The 22963-nt window shown below is 45.9% G+C and overlaps 1 protein-coding gene across 1 annotated transcript in view; it reads left to right on the top strand.

Annotated features, from left to right (window-relative positions):
• CSMD2 (CUB and Sushi multiple domains 2) overlaps positions 1 to 22963 on the top strand; it is a 547845-nt gene that overhangs the window by 436849 nt on the left and 88033 nt on the right. The window contains exons 29-33 of the mRNA XM_054571941.1: positions 2961 to 3148; positions 13602 to 13796; positions 14759 to 14875; positions 16149 to 16262; positions 22615 to 22710. Of these exons, the coding sequence (XP_054427916.1) occupies positions 2961 to 3148; positions 13602 to 13796; positions 14759 to 14875; positions 16149 to 16262; positions 22615 to 22710 (710 nt within the window). The remainder of the gene's footprint in view (positions 1 to 2960; positions 3149 to 13601; positions 13797 to 14758; positions 14876 to 16148; positions 16263 to 22614; positions 22711 to 22963) is intronic.

The following is a 22963-nucleotide window of genomic DNA, read 5'->3' as shown; positions in this document are numbered from 1 at the left end:
TGGCTTTTCTCTGACAAACTGCCACCACCCAGACTTCCTACTGGGCTGGAGGCCCCTCTCTCCAACTGCTGGATGTCTCTGTAGCCTCAGCTGCAGCACGTCAGCACTCTCCCCAGACGAGCTCTATTCTGAACATCGGGGATAGACACCATCATCCACCTTCACTGCTTCTTCTGTGAGTGACCAAGGCGTGGAGCCTCTGCGGCCTTAACACTCCTCATATCTTCCCCTCTTGTCCATCCTCCCAGGTACTATCTTGGGTGAAGCCCTATTACTTCCCTTCTAAATGACTACCACAGTCTCCTCGCTGGTTGCTCCTCCCCAATCTGCCTTTCATGCCCATCTCTTCTTTAGCTAGCTGGCTGAGTGAGCTTGTCACGCAAAAAAAAAAAAAATGCGATGGTAACCACCCTATTTTCCATTTCAATGTATAATAATACTTCTCAGCAATCAGGAATAAACTACTGATACATGCAGTGTGGATGAATCTCAAAAATATCAGTCTGAGTTGAAGAAGACAGACACACAAAAAAGTAAATAATTGGTGATTCCACTTATATAAAGTTTTGGGATTGGCAAAACTAATGAATGGTGATTTTAAAAAATCTGTTCAGCGGTGGTTGCTGGGGGTGGGGAAGGTTGACTGGGAAGGGGCACCTGGGAGCTTGGGATAGTGGCAGTATTCTGGGGCTTGACGTGCATGTGTCAAAATTGGTAAAGTATTAACTAATGTCACTCCAATAAATTCAATAAATTCCATAAGTAAACAAACTGGAAGAGTAGTATACTTAAGAGGTGATCATTTCATGGTGTATAAATTATAATTACTTTAAAAACAAGAAACAACAAGTAGATACTCTATTTTAAAATCCTAAGTGGCTCCTTCTTCCCTATAAACTGAAGTTGGAGCTTTTGGGTTTCATTCGAAGCTGCCTGGCCCCTGCCTACCTCCCCTTTCGGTCCCCCCACCACATTCTAACACCATCCTAATCCCTGAGCTCCAGCCAGACTGACGCACTAACAGCTTCAGAGACTATTTCACGCCCTTGTGACTTTGCCTCTGCTTCTCCCTTCACAACGACTTCCTTTCCCTTCTTTATCCAACCTCTGGGGGCCTTTTCATCTCCCTAGACTCAGCTCCAGCTTGGCCCCCATAGAAGCCTCATTTTTTCCTCCCCTAGGAACGTTGTGTCATGTGACCCCATACGCCTGTGCAGACTTTAGAGTTTGCTGTATCATCTTCATGTCCATCACTTCCTTCAGCCCCATCACTGTCGTGAAGAAGGGGTGGTGTCTGATACATCCCATGCCCTGGGCACCTTGAGGGTACTCAGACAAGATCCAATGATTGGAGGAAGGCAGTTAGGGACCAGCAGAGCCATAATTTGTGACCGAGATTGACCCACTCCAAATCCCTTTGCTGGTGGCTTTTAGAAGAGAGATGGGAGGAAGCTGACTGATGGGACAAGAACACCATACCTCCCAGTGGTGACGGGGTGAGCCTGCAGCTGACACCGGTGTAGGAAGGAGGCCAGTGCACATCTGGCTCTACCCCTTATCCAATCTCTCTGCTGTCCCTACCCCTTTGTCCTAGAGTCACCATGGCCTGCTCTCTCAGCCACATGTCTTAGTCAAAGGGTGGAAGTGCATTGTACTCTCAGGCCAGCCAAATGAGGTATCTGGGTATCCCAGCCCATGGCTTGTCTATAAATGAGTTTGCATCAGAAATTTGTTTTCTGCAAGTTCATTTCCTCTTGTTCTCTTGTTTTCAACTTTGCGTGCTTGATTGGTAGCGATTGCCTTTGTCAAATATATACCTAAGACGGGAATCATAGGATCATAGGGCGTATGTTCAGATCAAGTGGCTATTGTGAAACAGTTTTCCAAAGTGGTTGAACCCAGTGGAGTAGGAGAGCACCAGTCTCACATTCTTGCCAGCCCTTGGAATGCTACATCATTTTTCACTCTCTCCATTATAGTGGGATAAACGATTGACACACTCAAGAACCCTAATATTCAATTTACTATAAACTAAGGCAGTTTTAAAAATAAATGTTTTTCCCACACTATGGTCAGGATCAATAAGAAAGAGGCAAGCTGTTGATGCCAGGAGTAGGGTGGTAGCAGGTCCTCAGGACAGCTGAACACTGGCACAGGGGTACAGGAATGAAGCTGGGGTTGTCCATGAAATTGGCCCCTTCCTGCCTGGAAGTGGCTCCCGGGGTGGCTCTTCCCTCTGGGAAAAGAAGCTACGGCATAGCACAGGACAAAGAACATCAGAGGAAGGAAGAGACCTGGGCTCAGCACCTGCTCTGCTGACCCCTGGGTGTGGAGAGCTGGTAACTCCCTTTCCCTTCTATGCAGAGCATAGTGGATATAGACGATACCGTATTATAATCACCAAACTGTTAAGAGGCTCGATCTCAATTATTCCAACCACTAAGAAGAAATGATAATTATGTGAGGTGATAAAGATGCTAATTATCCCCACAATGCATATATAAATGTATCCAGTCAACTTGTCTACTTTAAACTTACACAGCATATATGTCAAATGTAGTTTAATTTTAAAATAATTTTTTAAAAAGGGGATGTTAAGTCTCAGCTCCAGCTTTCTGGATGCTGACTCTGGAACCCCCCACCTCTGCCCCCCACCTGCTTCTTCCATCTTCTCCATGGACTGGGAGGTCAGTGGGGCTTCGTCCTCCCCCCGCCCCCGCCACCCTGAAAGTCTTGAGGGTTGGATCCCCATGAGATGGGGGGCTTGCTGTCTGGGAGGCATGGAACCACCCCCCCTCAGATACCAAGGACAATTACATTGAAATGACCATGTAGTTTTGTCTTTTATTCTATGATATGGTGTACAGTAATTGAATTTTAGATGTTAAACCAACTTGGTGCCCAGTACGAGCCTTTATTTGACCTTAGTGGGGTGGGGGTGGGATGTTTTTGTTCCCCAGCTTTAACTTGGAGCCTGGCTATGACTTCCTCCATATCTACGATGGACGGGACTCTCTCAGCCCTCTCATAGGAAGCTTCTATGGCTCCCAGCTCCCAAGCCGCATCGAGAGCAGCAGCAACAGCCTCTTCCTTGCCTTTCGCAGCGATGCGTCAGTGAGCAACGCAGGCTTCGTCATCGACTACACAGGTAAGGGCAGCTCATCACACTCCTGGGGTCGCAGTGTGTGGACCTCTGCCCCAAGGGCGCTCCTTGGCCATACCCTGGTACTTTGCTGTAGACCAGATACTTTCTGATAACTTTGTGATCATGCTTTTTCATCCCTCCAGCTTTCCCATTCTTTTATTCTCATCATACTTTTGGATTAAAAAAGACAAGTTCAATAGTGTAAGGATCAAGAGCAGGGGTCAGATAATTTTTCCTTAAAGAACCAAATATTCCACCAAATGTAGACATTTTAGGCTGTGAGCCACATCATCTCTATCAAAACCACTCAGCTCTACCGTTGCAGCACTAAAGCAGCCAGAGATGAATTACAAAAGACTAGGCATGGCTGTATCCCACTAAAAATCTACTTACAAAAAAAAACTGGGTTTGGGGCTCATGTTTACCATTTAGCTGTTGTGTGGACTTGGGCAAGTTAATTTAACATCTGAAAACTCTATTTTCTCACCTATAAAATGAGGGTAGAATAATTGCTATCTCATAGAAATGTAGAGATCAATGAGTTCATGCATCAAAGTACAGTGCCTGGCACACATCAAGCGTTCGGTAATACCCAGTAGGAGCAGTTTCAAGGGTGCAGCACCCTACTTTCCTCTACTCTCTTCTTGACCTTTTCTTCTTCCCTAATTATCCCAGGCACCATTATCCAAATCCTAACTCCATTTCTTGCTAGATTTGTGGGCTTGGCAAGTCATTATCTCTTGGAACCCATTTCTCTATCTTTATCTAATTATGTTTGAGGAGGTTAAAGTGAAAAGGAATTGCATACTTACATGTAATATGTCTCAGTATAATAGCCAGTGTATACTAAAGACTCTACAGATACTCTAAAGATAATCGATTTTGTTAACGTTACTCTAACCCAAGTTCACCCAGGCCTCATCAGCTCAAGTGAACAAATGGAGCCATATTACCCGTTAAAAATAAAAAGTTTCTGGCTCATGTCCACCACTTGCATAAAAGGTTGCTGGTAGGACCTCAGCAACCTTTTAAAGTGCTCTTTAATTAAATATTTTTGCCAACTCCTGGGAATATCTCACATGAGCTCACAAACACTATTAATCACAATAATGGCTAACTTAGTGTCTACCAACTGCTGGCACTGTCCTAAGCACTTTATACCCATCGATTCATCAAAATCCTCGTAACTATCGATTGTCGGCTATTTGTCAGGTACAGTTCTAGAAGATACTTGGTGCACAGATGAGAGAATGTTTTGCTTGTGGTCTTTCCTCGCGTCGCTGGCCTGGGAACGATCTTTTGCTGTCGCCTCTTCCTCCAGACGCTTACCATTCGATAAACCTCCTGCACACAAACCTTCTCCCCATGCTGATATCGGGACAAACACTGCCGCATGTGCCATTCTAGCAGAAGACACCGCTTAGACACAGCCCAGGAACCCACGGCCCCACCCATTGCCATCCCCAGTGCCGCAGCATCACCATCATCATTAACAACATTGTCATTTTTCTTCTGAGTCATCTCTCAAATTATACTCTCATCAGCACCTTCATTTTTCCTAGCCTGACCTCCTCCTATTGTATAAACCTTGCAAAAGTGCACCCTTTGTTATATCCACACCCAAATGGCTGCACAAAGCCAGAAAACGTCACACAAATATGGCCCATGGGGCCACTGTGGATAACATCCTTTAACCCAGCCAAGCCTTACCAGCCACCAGAGGGACTTCTGATTTTGCCACACCTGAGTCTTCTACTTGGTGGACAATCCAAAATTTTACCCCATATGTTACCACGTCCAGCCTCCTTACAAGATGACTTCATTTCACCATCCCTGGATATAGTAAGTTACTGGGTAGAAACTCCCTCAGTTTCTTCCCTAATCACCTTGTTCATGGTAACTTGGCTGTGGCTTCCTCTGTCCTGGGTCTCCTCCACTGAATCCATGGGCTAGAGCCATACCTCCAGGTCCTCCTTCCCAAAAAAAGTCCTCTCCACTTTGTTGGCCCAAAATCATCTCTAGAGAGTCCCCAGGTCCAAAACACAGCCCCAGGGCATAAGGCCTACCTAGATGCCATCGAGCCAGCCAAGCGACTGAAGGAAGCCAGTTCCTGGGGAGAGGGGAGGCACAGCCCACCCATGCACCTTTCACCACCTAATTAGGATCTGCGGTACCACTACCAAGATAAATGTGTCTGTTTGGGGTGGGGAGAACCTGGTGGGACCTGGAGCTGCCCTCCATCTTTCTCAGATTGCACACACCCTAATATCAGCCAACCCTCTACTATGTCTCCCAGTCTCTGCTTAAGCAGCCCGTTTGCTGGGACCCAGGGCTCCCCCGCCCCGCCTTATCCTATGGTGCCCTTCTCCCTACCCCAGGATCCCTGGATTCCTCGAATGGGTCTACTGTGCTACCAGATCCCATGGCCTCAACGATATCCACCCATGCTCAATATCTTTGCAGAGGTGGCCTCTGTCACTTAATGACTAGAAGGCATTACACAAGTTGCATAACTTCTCTGAGCATCACTTCCCAATCTTTCAAAGAGGGGCAGTGGCACAAGCTAGAGGTTGTCAAAGAGAGGTCGTGAGGGTTGGTAAGTGGGCACAGCACCCAGCAGGGTGCCGATGCCAGCAGGAGCCTGGTACATATTAACCCACCCTCTTCCATCCCAGTGCCTTTTTTCTGTGTGATGGATGTGTCATTTGCTGTGCCCTTGTTTGGAAGGGAGAAGGGTTTTACCCTTCATCATGAGGTTAGCCCAGTGAAATGAGTACATTTTCTTTTCTGATCACTAAAAATTATAAAGTGCGACTGATGTTGAATACAGGCATATCTGAGAGATACTGTGTTTGGTTCCAGACCCACAATAAACCTAGTCACACAAATATTTTTTGCTTCCCAGTGCACATAAAAGTTATGTTTATGCTATACTTTAGTCTTTGAAGTATGCAATAGCATTTTCATGTCTAAAAAGAACAATCCTTAATTTTAAAATACTTTATTGCTAAAAACGCTAACCATCATCTGAGCCTTCAGCAAGTCGGAATTTTTTGCTGGTGGAGGGTCTTGCCTCTGTGTTGAGGGCTGCTGACTGATCAGGGTGGTGGTTGCCGAAGGCTGAGATTGCTGTAGCAATTTCTTAAAAAGACAGTGAAGTTTGCTGCATCGATCGGCTCTCTTTCACTTGAATACCTGGAGGCTGTTTTAGAATTATTAATTGGCCTTATTGCGGTGTCTCAGGAATAGGGAGGCTGGAGAGAGGGAGAGAAATGGGGGAACTGCTAGTCAGTGGAGAAGGCGGGACACACACTGTTTACATGGGTGCAGTTTATGGCACCCCTCCAAAAAAATTACAATAGTAACATCAAAGATCACTGATCAGAGATCACCATAACAAATATAACAATAATGAAAAAGTTTGGTGAGCATTACCAAAATGTGACACAGAGACATGAAGTAAACAAAACCTGTTAGAGAAATGGCGCTGATAGATTTGCTTGACACGGGGTTGCTACAAACCTTCAGTTTGTAAAAAACACAGCATCAGCACAGCACCATAAAGTGAAGTGCAATAAAATGCGGTATGTCTGTATATATAACATGAATATCTGTGATAAGTGTGTGTGCCCTGGGTACTTCTCAGGTCCTTAGCAAGAACTGAGACACGCTGCACTCTGCGAGTCCGTAGAGCACTAGAGATGGAGAGGGAGTCCAGGGAGGACCTGCTGAGTCAGGTCTAGAGCCTAGGAAGAGAAAGAGTGGCTTTGTCCATCTAGAAGCCACCTTCTGTCCAAAAGCATAATCCTGTCTTGTCAAGAGATCCAGGACTCTGCTAATGCTGTGGATCTGGGTTTCCTGGGAGTTGTGGCTTTGCTTGGAGAGATGTTTCAGACTCAGCTGGGCTTAGTCCAGTGAAAACCACTCTTTGAGGTCCAACCCCACCCCGGGGCAGACAGACCAGAAATCTTCCCATGTCCTGCCAGCTCCCAAAGGGAAGGCAGGAACAGTGTGGTTGCACCTTAGAGATCATTTACTTTCAAATCAAGACATCCATTCAGACCAACTTAAGCAAAAAAAAAAAAAAAAAAAAAAAGGCGGGGGAGGGTGTAATTTGTTATTTAAAAAATGCAATAAAACAAACTCAAACCACCTTGAGACATATAAGACTTTATTATAAGAAAAACAACTAACAGGCCAAACTAATTTAAGCTAAAAGGGGTTCTTTGTTTTAACAATACAGATAACAAAAACTTACTCAAACTTAACAACAAAAGGGAATGTATTTTTAGAATGCAACAGCCCGAGGGCAGGAAGTGTGAGGGTTGAAGTCAATGTGGGAGAGTCAAAGGTTGAGGTTACCCGCCTCTGCCTCCAGGGCTGCCCAGACCCCGCCCGGCTTCTTCCCCCGTTATTGGCTGCCTTCTGCTCTGTCTGCAGGGTAACTCTCATGGCATCTCCATTGTCCTAAGGTGTGGCCGCCTCACTCTTGACTTTGAATCGCTCCCATTTTGTATCCCAGTTCTGAATCCCAGAGGACCGTCGGATCGACCAGCCTTCAGTCAAGAGTCCCCCGAGCAGTGTCATGGGAGTAGGCTTTTTTTCATAAGGGGCCAGGACAGGACAGGCATTTTTACTCATTTGTGCACTCAGTAAATATTTAGTGAGAACTTACTATGTGCCAGACACTGTTAGGGGCTGAAAACAGAGCAGGGAGCAAAACCAAGTCCCCGCCTCCACGGAGTTCGCATCCTGGACTGACAGACATCTCTATTACGGGTGAGAAGCTGGCCTGGGCAGCCCAGCTAATCACAAGGCCAAGATGGGCCGTTCCTCGGGGCCTCTGTTCAGTTGCTCCTGGAATGTGGTAGTGGTGTCTCAGCCATCTCTGGACACGCCTCCCAGGAGACGATTCTGAAGGCAGTCCTGTCACTTGTGGGATTCTATGAGACCACGCTCTGAGGCCCTTCTCATCTGAATTCAGCCTCCTGCGTCGTGTTTACCCTTTGCTAGAAGGAAACAAAGGGGATGAGGAGGGTCCTGTCTTTTGGAGACAGTTATTAAAAATGAGTCCCAGCGAGGTTACCGCCTGTTTCTAGGACTGAGAAAGCAGCAGACTAGGTGGGTGGGATCATTCACTCTCATCCTCCAACAGGTGCGGTGCCCTCTTCAGGGGCCAGCACAGGCTAGGACATCCACGCCTGAGTGTAGAGACCATTCGTTCATTTGGCCAATGTATATTGAGCTTCTCCTTCGGGCCATGCCCTGTGCTGGACACGGAGGATGCAGCAGTGAGCAAAATGGCCATGGTCCCTACTCTAACGCCGTGTAGAGGTGAGTGAGGGATGTAGACAAACCAGATGTGAGACGCAGACGAAGTTAGGGAAGAACAAGCAACTCTGAAAAAGAGAAATGCAGGGTCCCCTTCAGAAGGGCCGTCGGTCGAGGTGAAGGGCTTGCGGAGCAGGTGACATTGAATCAGAGAAGTAGAGGTTGAGAAGAACCCGCTGTGCAAGAGCAGGGGTGAGGGGGCGTTCCAGGCGGAGGGAAGAGTTCAAAGCACAAGCTAGAGAATCTGAAGTAACTCGGCAAAGTCCAAGGTGAATCAGCCTTTACTGGAAGGCCCTAAAAAGTACCTATTTTCTCCTTCAAGCCCTTGGGGATAACACTGGGAGCCAAGGGCTTGCAGCCAGGTTTCCACACCTGCTCCTACCGTCAGCACTACCACCGCCTGCCGCTGCCCTAGGTCTTCCTGTCTCAATTCAAAATGGCTGTCTCTTCACGGCTGCCTCTTTGAAAAGTTACACCTGTTCCTCGGGAAAATTCAAACAATGCCGAAGCATACAGGACGTACTCCAAAAACTTAACGTCTTCCATCGCTGCCATCCCCTGAGTACGGTTTTTAATGGTTTGTTAACTCATTCCATGTATTTTATATAAATATAAAGTGATATAAATTCTTGGCCAGGGTTGGCAACCTTTTTTCTGTAAAAGGCAAGATAGTAAATACAGGGTCTGGCAGGCGTAAGGCCTGCATGAGTGTGGTTGGTAGAGTAATGATATGGGTGTAATAATTTTATAGTTTTAATTTGAAAATTTCACCTAAAATGTCATACAGCAAGCTTGAGTGTGATGTTGTTATCTAACAGAATCACGTGCTTAGGATTTTGTAATAAAAGATTTTGTAATAAAAAAGGGGTGTTATTTGCGCTGGACCCTGTATATTTTTTTAGGCTGAGCAGGCCAGGTGGCCTCTATTGCATCTGCCTAGCTCTGCTGTTACAATGTTGAAACAGCTGTAGATAGTATGTAAACAAATGGGCGTGGCTGTGTGCCAATAAAACTTTATAAAAACAGGCAAGAGGGCTGAATTGTAGCTTGCTGATACCAGTTCTGTATGAATGGAATCACACCATTGTACTAATCTGTAAGAAGGATTTTTTTTTTTGCTTTGTTTTGTTTTTTTGCCCAACAATATAGATGTTGGACATCTTTCCATATCAGTATTCAAAGACTTCCACTATTGTTTTAGTGGAAGGCTGTTTATAGTTCAGTGGATGGCTCTAATTTAGCCTTTTTAAAATAGTTCTTTATCGGTCAAGTGTTTCTGTCATTTCTTTTTCTTTTCTTTTTTTTTTTCCTGTTACAGTATTGGAAACTTTCCCTTATCAGGGACAAAAAAAAGCTGGTTCTTTTATTTTTTTAAATTTTTTTAATTCTCACTTGAGAATATGTTTATTGATTTTAGAGAGAGGAAGGGAGAGGAAGAAAAATCAACGTGAGAGAGAAACATCAATTAGTCGAACCCACAACCTAAGTAGCTGCCCTGATTGGGAATCAAACATGCAGCTTTTTGGTGTATGGGACGATGCTCCAACCAACTGAGCTACCCAGCCAGGCCAAAGCTAGTTCTTTTAATTTTCCCTTTTTGGAGGGCTTGGGTTTTATTTATTATCATCACGATGCTTTAATCATTTAGTTTTATCATTCACAGCTGAGCTCTGGTTTGGCAGGTCGAAGACCTAACCTTGGTCTTAATTCTACTTCTTAATAGGTGAATGACTTGAAAACTTATTTAGCTTGTCTGATCACCACATTCCTCATCCACAGCCTGGACAGGAGTGTGCCTGGTCCTGCCTGCTGCAGAGGCCATTGTGATATGCAAATGAGGTAACAGATTGGAGAGTGCTTTGAAAATTATAAAGTGATATTCCTATGTGAGAGGCTATCATCATTGTCGTTATCCTTATCATTATTATTAATGTGATAATGTTGGAAGATGAGCTCTTCTTGCTCTGACATGCGAGTAACTAAAGAATAGAGTCTACAGTTGAATCACAGATGTGGTTGTTGACTTTCCCAGCCTTGAGGTAGTCAGCCAGGCAGTTCAGCACCCATTTATTAAGCCCCTGTGGTGTACCAAATACGGCCAGCCCTAGTGCCAAGTTCTGTGCTGGCTTCCGGGATTGAGAAGATTAGGTGATGCTCTCTGTCCTCTATGAGTTCAGAACCCACTGAAAAGAAATACGCTTACCCACATTACAAGATATTGTCATACATGCTATAGTAGAGAAAAGAAAAACAGAATTCCTCAGACAGAAGACAGTGTTCCGAAACTTGCTCAGGAGAAGGTGGCATTGAAAAGTGTAGGAGTTCGCTGTGCAGAGGAGGGAGGAAAGGACTTCCTGACAGAGCGTACAGTTCTGGGCGGCCATTCCCATCTGGGGTCCCAATGCCAATGCAGCAGTGACCTAAACGCACAGTTGCTTGTATTGAGGTAGAAGTTTATTCTCCTTCCTGTGAAAGAAATGTGGAGACTGGTCCGGGGCTAATGTAATGAAGCAGCCTCACCGAGGTTCCTTTTGTCTTTCTGCTCTGCCATGCGCATGCATGGCGCCTGTCCTCAAGGCTCGCTCAGGATCCAGATTGTGACTGGAGATCCGAGAGTGACGTCAGAATTCCAGACTGCGGGGAGTAGGAAGGGAAGAAAGAAGGGCGGGCCAAGGCACACTCTCTCAGCTGTCACCTCCCCTTAAGCAGCCTTTCTAGAAATCCCACACTTATTAAGAAATATCTTCTGAGTGCCTGCCATGTGCCACACACTGGACAGCAGCAGCTAACAAAGCTGGAAATCTGTCCCCATGAAACCCACATTCTAGTGGAGAGAGAAAAAAAGGAAAATCTGTAATACACGAGACAGTATTGATCTCAGTGCAGAGGAGAAGAAGCAGAGAAGGATGACGGGAGTGTTGGGAAAAGAATATTGAAATTTTAAATAGCTGGTCCGGAAGGTGTCGTTCCCCAACATGATTTCTAGCCTTGGGTTTCTAACCAAACTTAGACATTGAGTTAAATCCTTAAAAAAGGTGAAAGAAGGAGCCGTGCGGCAGGTTGGGGGGACCATTCTGGACACAGAAGCCAATGTGGTTGGACCAAAGTTAGCAAAGGAACAGTAGGAGCTGAGGCTGTAGAGGGGAGGACAGGAGGCAGACTGTGCAGGGCCTTGTAGGCCTGTAAGGATTTTGGCTTTTACTCTTAGTGAGACAGTAGCTATTATTTGACTTGTGTCTATATCTCCTTGGCCAGATCTAGCTGGGCAGGAGGCTGGAAGGCGTAGCTTTTAGCTGGTACTCTTGATACTCTACATAAAATCTGGATTTTTTTAAATTTAAGGATGAAAGTGGAGAGTGGATATTGGATGCCACAGCCAGTTTTGCCTGTCATGAACTGTGTGAATGTGATCCCGAGTTACTTAATTTCTCTGAACTTCAAATAAGATCTGACCCAATGACATATAAGACCTGGTTACAGTGTCCTGTATCTCTGTGATTCACATATGAGTCACCCAGTGGCCAGTTGTATCCTTGCCAGAGCCACCAAGTTTAGGGGGAGGACAGGTTTGATGTGGGAGTCAAGGGGACCCATCACAGGGCACCTGAGGAGCCCACTGAGAGGCCCTCTACTAAGCAAGAGACCATTTTCTGGGTCTCACCTGAGTTTGAATTTAGCGGTATATCTGGGACCACTCCACCCGTTGATGTGGGCAAAGACGAAGAGCAGGGGTCCTCATAAGGGGCCCACTGCAAGAGCGGCTAGACTCAGCCAGGTCATAGACTCTCAGAGTCTATGAGCCCCCTTCCATCAGTCAGCAGGCTGAGTGGCAGCTGAATGACACACTCTCAAGCCGTAGCTGCCCTTGTATAAGTAGCTTAACTGGCGCCCAGGTGACAGTGACAACCATCAGCAAATTTCCTCCTGAGCCATTCATCCCTCAACTCTGATCCCTTCTGTTCTGGCTCTTTCCTCCCCACATCTGCTCCCTGAGTTCCTGAGCCCTCCTATGAGGGCTGTCGGCACCTCTCCAGGAGCCCGCATGTTAGACCTCCTGCTGGCGTAGCCTCCAAGACTCCAGCCGAGCCCTGAGATTCAGTTGGATTTCTCTGATACTGACCAGCCTCAGCTGCGTCCTGACCCTGCCCAGCCCTGATCACAGGCCTCTAGACCATTGGTGGTCCTGGGCCGAGGAGGGTGAGGAAAGGCCACAGGGGATGGAAGTGACATTGGCTCCTGATGACGAGGGAGGCTGTGGCGATCCGGGGCCCTGACTGCTCCTGTAATCGCTCAGGCAGCATCGCATCCACTCTTGTCCAGTGCGGAGGGACAGGGCAATGCCTGTTAGGCGTGCCCGTGGTAGGCCTGATTGGGAAGACATGTAAGCACAGTATCCGGATAGAAAACTTCTGCTGCTTTAATGAACTAGCAAGCACCCAATGCCCCAGTGCAAAGCCCTGGAAAACTGTATTGGAGACCTAGACTTACCCCAGAGGCTAAAGTGGAGTTTCTTCCTAAATCTAAGCATTGGCACCCAGGCACTCATAAGTGCCTGCCAGCTATGGATACGACAGCCTGCAAAGCCAGTGCCAGTGCCACCTCCCTGGACCTCAGCACAGATGTTGGTAAAAGAAAGAAGAAAGCAGCCTCCCAAAGTGGGCCCTGCTTCCCACACGGAGACAGGAGGCTGAGCAGGCCTACGTGCTGAGTGTGGGCGGTCAAACCTGAGCAAACGGGTGGACTCTGGGACCTTTACCACAGTGACCCTGTCCTAAAGCCGAGATATGGCCCGGGACCCTCAGCTCCTGCCAGTCAGAGCACCATGTGCCACCCCTGGGAGAGTGGGCTAAGGGACGACAAAGCCCTCAGAGGTTTACCTGAAGCTCCCTCCTTTGTAGATCAGGGCAAGAATGTAGGGTGAAATTTCCCTCTCCAGGACGATTTCCAGCCCTACATTTCTAACCAGATGTAGAGGTTTGCAGGACTGAGGGCATAGGACCAGCAATCCCAAATCACCATGTGCTCAGTGGCCAATTAGAGTCAGGGCTTCCTTACGCATCCTGAAATTAGGCCACCAATGAGTCCTGTGTACATGTTTGTTTTTCTTCTTTTTTTTCTCCCTCAGAAAACCCACGAGAGTCATGTTTTGATCCTGGTTCAATCAAGAATGGCACACGAGTGGGGTCTGACCTCAAGCTGGGCTCCTCCATCACCTACTACTGCCATGGCGGCTATGAAGTCGAGGGCTCCTCCACGCTCACTTGCATTCTGGGGCCCGACGGGAAGCCTGTGTGGAACAATCCCCGGCCAGCGTGCACAGGTAGGGAGCCGGGGTGGGGCAGGAGAAGGAGGGAGTGAGGGCAGGCCAGAGGCAGGGGGAGGGCTGTGGGCAAGGGGAAGGGGGAGGAGTACAGGGTCCTCAAAGCAGGGAGTTCCTTGGGTTCACTGTGCATGAGAATGGCTGATAGTTCACCAGGTGTACTCGTCCCTGTGAGTATGCCATCTCTCTCAGGTCATATAGTGTCCCCACCCATGCCCCCAGCTCATACCAGGGAAAAGGGAGTGTAAAGGAGACCTGGCTTATTCCTGGTCCTACGGAAAATCACTGAGAGGCCCGCTGTGTAAGACTAAGGCCAGGGGGGCGACCTGACTCCAGGGGACCTGAGTTAGCCATGGAGACCTAGCAGATAGATGGAGTGGCAGAGCTTCAAGAGCATGGTGGCCACCTAAGTTGGAAAACAAGACCCCTTTGCCCAGGAGAAAGAGCTTGGCTCCAAGGTCCACCCCCTGCAGAACAGGGTGCCAGGGGTGGGGCAGAAGGTGGCAGGGATGCATGGGCTGGCCTCTCCTAGTGGGGCCAGGCTGAGAAAGCCGTAAGTCTCTACTTACACAGACACTAACTCCCAGGTGCACATCAGCCATGGGAGTGGCAGATTAGTTCTGGCTCTGCTTGTGAGCAGAAGAGGTTCCCAAAATGCTCCTCAGGGCCGTGCACCCAGGGACCAATGCCATGTTAATAGTGAGAGGGTCAGCACTGGCGTGGCTCAGGAGGGCTCCTGACAGCGTCAGGGTTGGTTTTAGGCCCCATGCCAGGTCAGGGATGGATGTCCCCAGGAAGGGCAGGGCAGTGTCCTCAGAACTCCCCTCCCCTCCGTCAGTGGCGGTGCACCTCCTGGCAGCCTGCCAGGGCCAGAAGCCCAAGCTGGGCGTGAGCAGAACAGAGGGTGGACAGCTGATGGGAGGCCGCAAGGTCACCTGCCCTCTGTCTGATTTCTCTTTCAGCCCCCTGTGGAGGACAGTATGAGGGTTCAGATGGAGTGGTCTTGTCCCCCAACTACCCCCAGAATTACACCAGTGGACAGATCTGCTTGTATTTTGTCACTGTGCCCAAGGATTATGGTATGGACCTTTATTGCATGTTTGTTTATGATTTCTGACTCCTTCCACATTCTCAGGCCCTTCCCAATTGTGTCCCGATTCCACTCTCGATTATATCCACTCCCGTCATGGGAATAGGCAGAACAGTGTCCCACCCAGGACAGCTGAGTGAGGATGCTGTGAAGTGGGCGGCAGAATGCACTCCTGACACGAGGGAGGGAGGGACAAGTCGGCCGGAACCAAGGGGGTGGGAGTGGCGAGGAACGAGGCAGGACTGGGGGAAGGTGGGGGGCACTGGGCTACCCAGAACAGCCCAAGTCTGAATAGGTGTGCTGCAGCTCCAGGCGACCTGGGAAGCCAGGGATGGGTAGCCAGGGGGCAGGAGGAGGTGAGGAGCGGGATGGAGCTGGGCTTGCAAATACAGGTGAGGGAGCGGGGAGCCACATCATCCCACTCTTCTGTCTGAGGCCCGCAGCCTGGTCCAGTAGCTGTAAGTAAGATGAGCAAGGAGAACGTGAGGGGCAGGCCCGTGTCCTGAGAAGACAGAGAAACCTCCAGATTCCAAGAATGCAAAGTAAAAAGGAGCCAGGCTTGTCACCTGGTTGGCAGTGGGGACAGTCAAGAGTCCTGCCAGCCCTCAAGGACTCAGGAAGTTCCTGAGGAGCACAGACCAGTTGTTCCTGGGCAGTCAGCTCACCAGCTGCTTTCCCCCTGGATCTCCTCTTTGTAGGAGGAGTAAGAACTATTTCTAAACCCAGTTGGTGTTGGATGGGGCAAAGGGAATCGATATACCCTGGCCACCCAGGAGAGTGGGGGCAGGGGGCAGCCGGCGGAGAGCTGGCTGCTCAGTCCGAGAGAGAGCATAGAGTGGGTGCAGGGCAAGGCCGCCTGTCAGGGACAAGGTCCTGGGATCACATGGAAAATGGGGATGGTACCCAAAGCCCTTTCATGTCCTTAAGTAGCTGCTGCAGCTGCTGTCTGGGAAAGGAGGAAGATCAGCTCAGTGGCACGGCCACCAGCCTGACCACTGGGTGCACTTCTCAATGTCGTCCTGACCCATGTGGGAGAATGCCCGCCAGCCCTTCCCAGCCCCTGCGTGCCTGGGCCTCGGGCCTGGGCCTGTGTGCTAATCAGCCAGTAGAAAGGCTCAGCGAGGAGTTAGCCCCATGAACCAACAACTTCCTCCAAGGTTTCCGTCTTCCTGGCCTGGGGTCCCCCAGATCTCCACTGCTTGCCCCCAACATGGCCGTACCGGCTTCCTCACTGAGATCTCCACCCCATGTCTCCTCCACAGTGGTGTTTGGACAGTTTGCCTTCTTCCACACGGCCCTCAACGATGTGGTGGAGGTGCACGATGGCCACAGCCAGCACTCCCGCCTCCTCAGCTCCCTGTCGGGCACCCACACAGGTACCCGGGGCTCGGCCAACGATGGGGATGTGGTGGGTCGTGGGTGTCGCGGGCCAGCTAAGAGGAAAGAGGCCCTAGAAGGCTGGCTACGGGGGGAACCCCACAGTTTGGCGTTTGTCATGTGCCGGCGCTCTGCCCCTCACACAGCAGCGGGCTCCTGGTCGCCCATACCTAGAGGGGGGCTTCAGAAACTGCTCTTATCCCAAGCTGTGTCTGCACCGCCCCCGTGGGGTGCAGCCTTCCCCGTTGTTTTGTATTTAGCCTCAACATGTTTTTCTAATTATAAACATATTGCATTTTCATTGCAGAAAACTTAGAGCCAACAAAAAAATAATTATATAGTGAATTAAAATAAATAAAAGCCACCCAGAAAGTACCATTGAAAAGATGGAGTGTACTTCCTTCCAGTCTTTATATCTACTTAGACTTAATCGTTTACATATTTTATTGAACAAAGCAATATACATATTTTTATTGAAATATTCATTGTGAATGTTTCTCTGTCATTATTTTATTCTGTAATAGGATTTTTAAATGCTGCATAATAGTCTATCATATAGTTATTTAAAATGTATGTAATGAATTCCCTATTATTGAACATAGATTGTTTCTAATTTTTCTCTTTTATGAATAGTAATTCAGTGTGTTATACATGTCATTATACACATCTGTACTACCTTAGAATATCTAGAAGCAGAATTGCCAAGTTAAAGAATATGTGAGATCCTTAATTTTCTTTTAACAGATGTCAAATATACCCCTAGATAGTTTTTGCCACTTTGCTCACTAACAATGAATAAGAGGGCATGTTTTATCCTCACAAAATTAGGTAATTAAAAAAACAAAAGCAATTATCAGCTAGAAAAGTGAAAATGGTGTCTCATTTTTCAGTCTGCCATTTTTATTACTAGTTAGGTTAACCTTTATATAATGAAATTATTAGTCCGTGCATTTTTTGTGAAGCTACTTGTGAATTAGTATTGATTTTTCTATTAGTATTTATTTTCTTATTTATTTAGTAAAACACTATATTATTATAACCTATATATATAATATGCTATAAAAACCTCTTGCCTATATCATATGCTATAAAAAGCCTTCCCCTATAATTTGTCATCTGTCATCTAGTTTTCTTCAGGGTGTGTGTTGATGTCAGAAAATTTAAATTTCTCATAATATCAAATCTATTGATGTTTTTCTTTTATGATTTCCTTCTTTAGTTCATGCTGATGAAATAAACATTCCTTTGTGAGGTTTTGTGGTTTTGGGGTTTTTTTTTTTACTTTTTGGTTATATTGTTTTTGCTTTAATAACTTTGGAATTTATTTTGACATATTATTTGATGCAGGAAATATGACCGTATTTTTTTGAACTCAATCAGTTGTCCTAACAGAATTTTTAAAATGCCAGATTTACATATATTAAATTTTTATGAAGGAAAGTGTATGTTTCTTGACTTTTTATCCATTTCCTCTAAGTGTGTGTTTATTCTTATCAATATCAAAAAGCTTTAATTATTGTAACAGTATAATAATGTTTAATATCACCTTAATTTTAAACATATGGTGAGACAAGTCCCCATAGACATTCTTTGTTTTGAATTTTTATTGGCTTTTCTTGCTTAACTTTTGCCCCCAGATAAACTTTAGAAATATGTTGTCAAGTTTTAAAAAATTACATTGGAATTTTCATTGGAATCCATTAAACGTATACAGTAGATTAATTGGGGGAGAACGCACACCTGTATAATAGGAACTCTTCTTCCCCCGCAGGAGCGCGTGCGTCGCTCCCTCTGCTCATCTTCTGTAACCTTAGGGCAGGTGCTGCAATTTTCAGTTAGGCAATGAGCATTCTGTGTCAGCTTCATTCCCAGCTATTTCATGGAGATTTTTGTTGCTACTGTTAATGGGCTCCCCATGTTATATGTCCTAATTGGTCTTTGCCCGTGTGCTAGAAGACTGGTATTTCTGGTGTATTCATTCTGTAAAGTCATCGAACCTTCATAACAATGCTAACACTGCCAGCTGATTCCCCCGGGTCCTTTAGGCAAGAAGTGATATCCTCTGCAGATAAATCTGTCTCATTATTTTTATCTCTTCCTTTTCAGTGGTTTTTCTCTTTATTTTCTTCCATTGTTATTGGTCTGTTCGGGTATCTTATTTTGTTATTAATGCTGATGTTTTACATTTTAGTAAATATTCATTTTGTAATTATTTTAACTTTAGCAGCATTGCTTATATAACATGCGACCATGATGCTATTCAATCTCCTTTCTATTAGTGGTTTTATCTCCTGCCTTTCCAATGCTGAATGCTGCATTCATAGTTCCCCTTCTTACTCAGCTGGACCAAAGGTTTTTTTGTTGTTTGTTTCATTTGATTTATTTTTTTATTGCATCTACTTACCAATTCTTCTCTGGAGTTTGTTATTATTTTCTAATTAATTAACCTCTGCCTTTTTTTTTTCATAATGTCTCTCCCCATTTTTTTCTCCAGACTATTTTGTTCTTGTTCTAACATCTTGAATTGAAAGCTTTCTCTGTTGTTTTTGCTGTGTAATAAAGAGCATGTTTACATCAATATATTTACCTCTAAGCATAGTTTTGGCTTCAAGTCATAAATTTTGATATGTACTATTTTCATCATCATTACTTCCTAAATAACTCATGATCAAATTTTACTCTTTTTTTCCAGGGGTTGTTTTAAGAATGTCTCCTCTCCCTCCCACCCCTGAGAACTCGTTCTTGTTACATTTGCATTGTTTTCTGTTTTTATGGCCATGCGGTTAGAGAATATAGTTTGTACCATGATACTTTGGGGATTAAATGAGGCCCTCTCAGTAGCCAAGAGCATTTTTTTAATTCCCTAGGTATCTGAAAAGAGTGGGGTTCTCTGTAGGGGCGAGATGCCATAGAGAGAGGAGGGGTGAGCTCACAGCCGCACTCTAAGGGCCCAAGCTCACCCGCCTCCTCACCAGGTGCCTGCAGGTACAACACTTGACCACTCTGAGCTTCAGTTTCCTCATCTGTAAAAGGCAGAGTAAGTTCTACCTCCCAGAGTTATTGTTGGGATTCAGCGAGCTTCATAGTGGCCATTAGATCAGTCTGATTCAACTTTGTTATTCAAATCCATCATAGCAGGGGTTCTCAGTCAAACGATTTTCCTACACCAGCACTCCACACCCAGCTGGAGGTGTGAGTCTGGATCTCCTGAGGGAGGATGCTTTTTCGAAATCTCTTGATAGATAGATAGATGGATAGATAGATAGCTCGACAAAGACATTGAAGTATAAGCAGGTATAGATATAGAAGTATAAGTATAGGTGCAGGTAGAGAAAAATAGACATGTATACTTTTAGATCTTATGGGTATAAATGTAGATACAGTTGTAGATATAGATGTATAGGACCAATAGAAATAGAAAAATAGGTAGGTAGATAGACAGACAGACAGATAGATGTATAGGACCCACAGATGTCAGCATCAATATACGCGGGTCTTATCTTACTCCTCATTTGGAGGAATACTGATGATGAGCCACTGGTACTGATGGAAGTGACATGTGTCCCTGTTCCTACTGTGTATTAAGGGCAGCAGGGGCGGGGGGGGGGGGGGTGGGTGGAGCTTGAGGACCACTACTCAGCAAACTTCATTTTGTTTTTCTTTTTGATATATCAATGGTTGAGAATGCTGTGTTAAAGTATCTCCCACTACTATTGTGATACGTTGTTGTCTTCTTGTGTTTCTAACAATTTTTGGATCTGTGTTTGGCTGTTCTGTCTTTCCTCATTTCCGCTGAGAGTTTTTTCCTTTTAAGAGGAAGTTTACTTATTGATTTTACAAGTGAAACATCTGGTCTGCTACCAGTCAACTTATTTTCTTCTTTCTGAGTTTTTATTTGTTTTTGCTTTGATTTTGCCTCTTCTCCATTCTACTCATACCAGAGACGTCTCTAAATTCCATGTTTTCTTGATATATTTGGACTTTTATAGTAATGTTATTAGTAATTATTTTTAAATTATGGACTTCTTCCTCCAACAACAAGTTTTTACATTTGCATTTAGTGTTGTTTCCTATTCACAATAATTATTTGGGTTTAACTATATTTTCCAGGTTGTCTTTATCCCTGCAAGTTTTTTATTTCCCTACGTTCATTCATTTTTTTAGTAAGGCTCATAACTGCAGCACTTTCTGTCACCTTGTATGTATGAGAATGCATTTCCTTTGACATATTAAATGACAACTTGATTGTGAATCAAGTTATGGGTCACAAACTTTTTGTTTCAAAACTGCAGTATTTGTTCCACTCTATTCCAGCGGCTAATATTACAGACCAGTTGGAGTCCAACTGATTCTTCATCTTGTAGGTAACCTATGCTTTTCTTTCTAAATACCTTTCAATATTTTTTTTAATTTTTAAAATCAAAAAGCCCAGCAGGATGTGTAGCAGTGGAAATCATTTCTCATTAATTAGATCTGACGCTTTGTGAACAATTTCCTTCTGAACCTCAAGACTTCCTTAACCTTAGGAAAGTTATCTTTAACTTATTCTCCTTCAGTTTCTCTCGTCTTCTGTCTCTAGAATTCTTGATATATGTATATTGGATTTTTTCATCTGTCTTCCATGTCACTTATCATTTCTCTCTTTATTTCAATCTCTTTATCCTTTTTCTGTGGATTTCGGAAGATTTTCCCAAATTTAATCTCCATGTCGCTGTTCAATTTCTGTAGAATCCAGCTGCCATGTGCTAGCATTTCTCATCTCTTTGACGCCTTTGTTAACCACAGATCTTCCCTTTGCCATGTCTCCCTCCTCTGATTTCACAGGCGGAATGCTAGATTTAATCTTGGGACAGTCATGATTGACCGTCTTCTGAAATTTTGCCTGTTCTTTGTTGTTCACATAAAAATATTTGCTTTGGTTCCTCAGAGTAGCTTCCCCCCTTAAAACTTTGGAATATTTCTGTATGTCCAGTGATTTTGCTATGTCCTTGCTTAGCCGTGGACAGGGAGGTCTGCATATGTCCAAGAATGGAAGTCCAAATGGGTTCTGTGGGCGGTTAGCGGGATCCTAATCCACATATGTCACGCCACATGGTGGGAGGATGGAAAAGCTGAGTCTCATTCCATTCACATCCATTGAGAGGAGGAGGCAGAGATAATGAGGAGACACTTTGTCTTCATGAGTTTTGTTTTTGTTTTTCACTTTGGCAGCCAAGAGTTAGCCAGGGTAATGACTCCTAGCCAGGCTGAGCCATGTGGGTCACATGCAATTCTAAGTGTGCTGCGCTACAGGCTGTTCACTCCCTGTGGCCAGTAGCATCCCGCCAGCTTCCTGCAAGCGCTGGTGGGCCCCCGATGCGCCTCCCAGTGGCCTCTCGGCTGATGCCAACTCCAGCCCTCTCTAGAGCGGCCATGTAGCCTGGCTTCCTGTAACGCCTACTTCTGTTGGTGGAACCGGCAGCCATTCTCGGGGATCCCTAAGACTTCAGAGGGGCATCATGCGGAGTGGCCATGCCACTGCCTCCACCCTGTAGTCCCTCCGCTTCCCCAGGAAGGTAATGATGGCCAAGAGTGCGCCTCCGGGCTGCGGGTCTGGTCGTGCTGCCTACTCCCACCCATCTGTACCACAACAACCAGAAGATACACCTTACTCTTCTGATACAAAGTTACGGAAGTTGGGCTCCCTTAACTTCCTATGCCCATTCAGGTTTTACCAGTTTGTATGTTATTGGTTGGGTGACAATAGGTCCTGCTTTGCCTGGATTGTCCCAGTATAATTATTAATAGCATGCCTTTTTTACTCTCAAAAGTGTCCTAGTATGAACAATAAATTACACATTCGTCACTCTGGTAATTGATCACTTTGAGGAGAATCGGGGAAAGGCCGGTTACACTCTAAAGATCCTAGCACCCTCCTTCCCAGAGCTGGTGCTATTTCTTGCATCAATTGACAACACCTTTCCTCGTAAGCTTCCAGAGAGTTTGGTAGTGGCCTTATCCTCATGCCTGCGGGTCTGCAGCTCTTTAGAAGCTTTCTCCTCTCGAGGCAGGTCATTTAACCATTCTGAACCCCCCTTTCTTGATCGGTTAGCTGAGGGTACTGGACTCCTGCCATGCCAACCTCACATCAACTGGGGGTCAAGATAAGACCACTGATGCTAAAGCCTCCTGCAAACTTTACACTGAAAAGTGCAATGAAAATGTGAGGTTTCATTTCAGGAAGAGCTGGGATGTGGAAGGAATTACTGCAAGGGGTGTGGGCAGCCCCTCCTTCCTGGCCAGGGTTTTATCTGCGGGGCCCAACTGCTGGACTCACTGTCCCCTACTCCTCCTCACCCCTTATCTTGGCAGGAGAATCACTGCCCTTGGCCACCTCCAATCAAGTTCTCATTAAGTTCAGTGCCAAAGGCCAAGCACCAGCCAGAGGCTTCCACTTCGTCTACCAAGGTATGAAGGGTAGGGCTAAGGGAGGGGAGAAGGCAGTCTCCGTTTTTCAGTGACTCAGTGACCAAAGGAACAGAGACCTTTGTTCTTTGGTCTGAGCCTCATTCTTAGGGTATTAGGGACGGTTACTAGCTTGTGAGGTAGTTCTTGAAATTCAGTTGAATTTTATACACTCATTTACTCCACAGACAATTCTTGGACCAAACTCCATGATGAAGGAGGGGAGAAATCAGACATCAGAAGCTAATTCTGCCCC

Source organism: Pteronotus mesoamericanus, unplaced genomic scaffold, assembly GCF_021234165.1.
Source record: "Pteronotus mesoamericanus isolate MK-2021 breed Mesoamerican mustached bat unplaced genomic scaffold, CSHL_Meso_final contig_221, whole genome shotgun sequence".
Taxonomy (NCBI): domain Eukaryota; kingdom Metazoa; phylum Chordata; class Mammalia; order Chiroptera; family Mormoopidae; genus Pteronotus; species Pteronotus mesoamericanus.
Note: the sequence above shows the minus strand (reverse complement) of the source record. Positions and strands in the feature narration are given on the sequence as shown.